Below are 5,400 nucleotides of genomic sequence, written 5' to 3' on the forward strand. Positions count from 1 at the left end.
AAAAAAAAAAAAAAAAAAAAAAAAAATTGTCCAAGGTCACCCAGCTGGGAAGTGAGAGATGGAACCAGAAATTGAACTCAGGCTCAAAGGCTGGTCTGAATCACTGCAGTCGTAATCTCATTTAATCTTCGCAAGCACCATAACTAGTAGGAACTATGATTCCCTCTGGTTCCCGCGTTTTACATTTGGGGAAACTGAGATGTAAGGAGGTTAAGTGACTTGTCCAAGGTCACACAGGAAGAGGTTGAACCAAGATTCAAAGTCTGACTTCACATTACTGGCTCTGCTCTATCTCGGGAAATGTTTCCAGCCTAGATGAGGAGAGGGCTGGAGTGAGCTCACAGCGGGTCCCCAGGATGCAAGGCAGGACTGCTTCCCCTCCTTATCCCCACTCTAGCGCCCACTCGCCTTGCTTCCCCCATTGTCCCAGATTTCCCTTGCCTTAGCACTTGGGCCTCCCGGAAGGAAGTGGCATGTGGTCCAGGGGTGGAGGTTATTGCCCTGGGCAGAGACATTTTAATCCATGAGCTGATGGGGCAGGCATCCTGAACTGAGGACTGTGGATTGACATTCTCATTCTTCGTCAGCCTCTGTGACCTTGGCTAAAGCCTTCTCCCTCTCTGACCTTAATCTGAACTTCTGAAGTGGGGCTTGCTCAGTTCTGTTGAAAGGGAGAGTTGCTCTCTAGTTGAGAGAGTGACAGTGGGTGATATTTATTAGACTGTCTTCACATGTCTGTACCCCTAGTGCCTGGCACTGAGCCTGGCACACACAGGAGCCCAGCACGTGTGGGACATAGAATACTGAATGAGGAGTCTTTTCTCTGAGAGTCTGGGAATAGGGAAGGGGCTGGAGTCCCCTTTTCCAGGAAGGCTAAAGATAGAGCCCTAGAGTAATGTGAGCCGCCTGCCGGGAGGCTGGGAGCTGGGGTTGGATGGTTGGATCAGAGGCTTTTTGGCCTCTTGGCTTTTTTGCACTCTTGGCTCAGGCTGGAGTGCAGCTGGTACGATCTTGGCTCACTGCAACCACTGCATCCCGTTTCCCTAGGGGTAGCACTGGAGTTCCCAGGACCAGCAGGGACCTAGCTAGGGACAATGGAAACCCTCTTGCCTCTCACAACTTGTCTTGTCCCACCTTTCAGGATCAGGAACAGATTGTTTTCTAAGCCTTGGACTAATTCACTCATTTCCCATCTGCTTCCCTCCCACCCCACCAGGACGTTAGTGGCTGGGGCAGCTATCTTGGGCTGGAATCATCCAGCCTGGCCAAGAACCAGAAAAGTCTCTTTGGAGATTTGGATCCATTTCTGAAAAGCTCATAAAAACCACTTTGCCTTGGTAAGAGGCAGCCTTCAGGTGCAAGCTGGAGAGAATGGCCACTTATGAATTGAGTAGGACTGACCTTTCTCCCCCTGGGTTTCTGTGGAGGGAGGGCAGGGGCATTTGGAGGCATTGGTTCCCATTCACTCCTAAAGGACTCCTGCCCCACCCAGAGCTCTCCATATCCATCTAACCCAAACCCCCAGCTCCAGGGATGACTTCAGGTGGGGAGCCCCGAGAGCAAGGGAGGTAAGTGGTGAGATCATCCCCGATTCCTGTCACCTCATTTTTTTTTGAGACAGTCTTGCTCTGTTGCCCAGGTTGGAGCGCAGTGGCACAGCACCGCTCACTGCAGCCTCAACTCCCCAGGCGCCGCTGATCCTCCCACCTCAGCCTTTTGAGTAGCTGGGACCACAGGTGTGCACCACCATGCCTGTCTAATTTTGTTTATTTTTTGTAGAGATGGGGTTTCTCTATGTTGCCCAGGCTGATCTTGAACTCCTGGCCTCCAGTAGTCCTCCTGCCTCAGCCTCCCAAAGTGCTGGGATTACAGGCACGAAACTCCACAGCTGGCCATCACTTATATTATGCTTAGCAAGCCACAGTGTTCCTAAGTTCTTCCTGAATTCTAACCCAGGCTTTCCTCTCATACTCCAAGCCCTGTGTCTTGGGAAGCAGAGGGATACGATATTAAAGGAGAGTGAAAGGAGAATACGGATTAGACCCAGCTGCAGGAGGAGGTGATTTTGGGAGGCCGTCCAGCAGTGCTAGTTTCCCACGGGGCTGCATCGTGAGGCTGCATCACCCAGCAAGGCTTCTGTCTCTAGACAAGGTACCTGATGTTTGGCACTGACTCTATAAAGCTTGTCAAAGTTGGAGGAAAGCCTTGCAGGGGTCACTTCCCTCCTCCGTTTCCGGAAAGCAGCGGGCGTCAGTGGAGACGCTCCCAGCCCTGCTGCCTTCTCCTCACTGCACACACTGCCAGGTTCAGACAGACCAGAGAGGAAACCCACCATGCAGGACTGTCCATTCGATGGCTCTTCCTGGGGCCCCATTTATTTATTTGTTTATTTATTCATTCTTTTGAGACAGAGTTTTGCTCTTGTTGCTCAGGCTGGAGTGCAATTGGTGCGATCTCGGCTCACTGCAACCTCTGCTTCCCAGGTTCAATCAGTTCTCCTGTTTCAGCCTCCCGAGTAGCTGGGATTACAGGCGTGCACCACCACACCTAGATAATTTTGTATTTTTAGTAGAGACGAGTTTTCTCCATGTTGGTCAGGCTGGTCTCAAACTCCCAACCTCAGGTGATCCGTCCACCTTGGCCTCCCAAAGTCCTGGGATTATAGGTGTGAGCCACTGCGTCCAGCCCCTGTGGCCCCATTTCTAAGTGCTTCCAAGGACCTCACCATGGCCCAGGGCCGAAAGCCAAGGCCAACCCAGTGTCCTCACCATCCTGGAAATGGGAGGAGCCAGGCCCAGTCTTGTCCTGCCTGTCCCCTAGAAGCCCTCCATGAGCACTGGCCTCTTATTTGTCCGCCTTTGTCTCTGGTTTGTTGGCCTCTCTCCCTTGTCTGATTAGGGAATCCCTGAGGTCAGGATCTTTGCTTCCTCAATCATATTGTCAGGCAGGAGTAGGGGTACTGCGGATGCTGGTCATTCCTACATGTGAGACCAAATGGTGGTCTTGTTTAAGCTGATCCTCTTGAAATTCTGGAAAGGCTCCTCAGATGCACAAATACACAGAATCAGACCTTCGGCAAGGTGTGTAGTTGTGCTTTTGAAGCTGTGCAACCTTGGACAAACTACTTCTCTGTGCCTCAGTTTCCCTATCTGTGAAATGGGGGTAATTATGATATCTTCCCCATGAGGTTAATGGGAGGATTGAGTTAATATTTAGAAAGTATTTCAGACAGTGCCAGAAATATACCGTGAGTTAAATAAGTATTTCTTGAATACCACACACACACACACACACACACACACCCCCCACACACACACTGTCTCTCTCACACACACACACACACACACACACACACACACACTTTGGAGGTCTGCCAGGCCAGGGCTCATAGCCTTGAATCTACTCACGGAAGAGAGTCGGGCAACCTGCCTTGCAGGGCACAGCCTGTTCTGGCAGCGACACATGGGATCTTCTGCCCCTCCACCATCCGTCATCCCCTGCCCTGGTCAGAGCCTCTCCCCAAAGGTACCTCTAAGGCCACGGTTATCCAGGTCTCTGCTTCAGTGCTGAGTGCCTGTTCCTCTCCACCATCACCTGCCACAGTGCACACGAACAGCTCCATCAGGAGAAGCAGGGCCAGGCAAGGCAGCATAGTGAGCCCGCTCTGCCCCAGAACCCTCTGGGAGCCCCTCTCAGCCTGAAGATGCCTGCCTCCTGTGGGCTTTGGTCCGTTCTTTGGCTGTTTGAGTGTAGGTAGGGGAAACGCACCCTGCTTTCAGGTCCTATTCCTGCTTCCTTCCTTCAGCTTTAACTGATCCCCAGGCAGGTTTCTGTGACTCCCCTCCCTCCCTGGCTGGAAAGGCCAATGATGTTAGGAGCTGCTCAGGAGGAGGGATCAGACCTCCTCCACTGCCACCCCTAATATTTGATCCCAGGGCTTAACACTCTGATGCAACACCTACCTCACCTTCGGCTGCGTTTCCCTGGTGGCAGGTGCACAGTGGGGCAGTGTGTGGGACCTGAGGCTTGCAGCTTCCAGGCTGGAAATCCCGAGGGGACCTTCTCATCTTGGAAATAGGGAGGGGGCCGTACAGCTTCTCCCTTCCTGGTGCTCTGCTTCCCTATACAGAGAGGCCTCTCCCTGGATATTAGCAGTGTCCCCTCCTGTCTCCTTTTCCTGTCTTTGAGCCCCTCCTCTCCAGCATTCTCCATCAATAGTCCCTGTGTGTGCATAAGAACACATGTCTTGCTCTAAGAGGAATAACACAGTACTTAAAGGAATGAGCCTCCCCACAAGTGGGAATTGGGATTTGCCAGAAGGATGGCTGCAGGTTTCAAGCATCATTGGCTCTAAATGATCTTTCCCCTGTTGTCAAAGTGATCTTTCTAAATCCCTAAACTGACCTGTCTCTCCTGCTCACAACCTTCCAGCGTCTCCCCACTGCCCTTGAGTGAATTCAAGCTCCCCAGCGTGGCGATCATGGTCCTTCGTTGAGTTCTTCCTCTCACCTATCCTCCCATCCATTCATCCATCTATCCACTCATCAGTCTAGAACAAGGGCTCTGTGGTCAGAGAGTCCTGGATTCCATTTCTGGCTCCACTACTAAATAGCTGTGTGACCGTAGGCATATTATGAACTCCTCTTGAGAATCCTTGTCTGTAAAACAGGAGTAATACTAGCACTTCTTTCCAGAGTTTGAGGCGGAAATGAGATGATGCCCTGGAACACTTAGCACAAGGTATGATGGTCAGTATTTACTACCTGCTGACCAAGATTGCTACTGTTACAACGATTGGCACTGGGGGGCTGGATGCGGTGGCTCACGCCTATAATCCCAGCCCTTTGGGAGGCCGAGGTGGGCAGATCACAAGGTCAAGAGATCGAGACCATCCTGGCCAACATGGTGAAACCCTGTCTCTACTAAAAATACAAAAATTAGCTGGGCGTGGTGGCATGCGCCTATAGTCCCAGCTGCTTGGGAGGCTGCGGAAGAATTGCTTGAACTTGGGAAGCAGAGGTTGCAGCCAGCTAAGATTGCACCGCTGCACTCCAGCCTGGGAGACAGAGTGAGACTCTATTTAAAAAAAAAAAAACAAAAAAACCCCACAATTATTGGCACTGGGTGAGGCAGTGGGCTGTGGAAGATGAGTGACACTGTTCACATCCTATAGCATCTCACAGTCCAGGCACGGAGACCTCTGGTTGGCTGATAAGCTACGTTTGATTTGACATGTGCCAGCATAGCGGTGGGAGCAAGGGAAGAGCATGCCCTCCTTCCCAGGTCACCCCTACCCCTGTCCCGGGACGGGCTGTTGCCTCTGCGGGACCTCCCTTTCCGCCTGGTGAACTCCCACTCATTCTTAAAGATCCAGCTTAATATTCATCTTTTTTTTTTTTT

The 5,400-nt window shown here is 51.6% G+C and overlaps 1 protein-coding gene across 1 annotated transcript in view; it reads right to left on the minus strand.

Annotated features, from left to right (window-relative positions):
* The window catches only part of TAC4 (tachykinin precursor 4), a 10,572-nt gene extending 6,111 nt beyond the window's left edge, over positions 1–4,461 (minus strand). Inside the window, exon 1 of the mRNA XM_032279953.1 lies at positions 3,530–4,461. Within this exon, the coding sequence (XP_032135844.1) occupies positions 3,530–3,652 (123 nt within the window). The 5' untranslated portion in view covers positions 3,653–4,461. The remainder of the gene's footprint in view (positions 1–3,529) is intronic.
* Between the last annotated feature and the right edge of the window lie 939 nt (positions 4,462–5,400).

Source organism: Sapajus apella, unplaced genomic scaffold, assembly GCF_009761245.1.
Source record: "Sapajus apella isolate SASKATOON/1434 unplaced genomic scaffold, GSC_monkey_1.0 scaffold12, whole genome shotgun sequence".
NCBI lineage: Eukaryota > Metazoa > Chordata > Mammalia > Primates > Cebidae > Sapajus > Sapajus apella.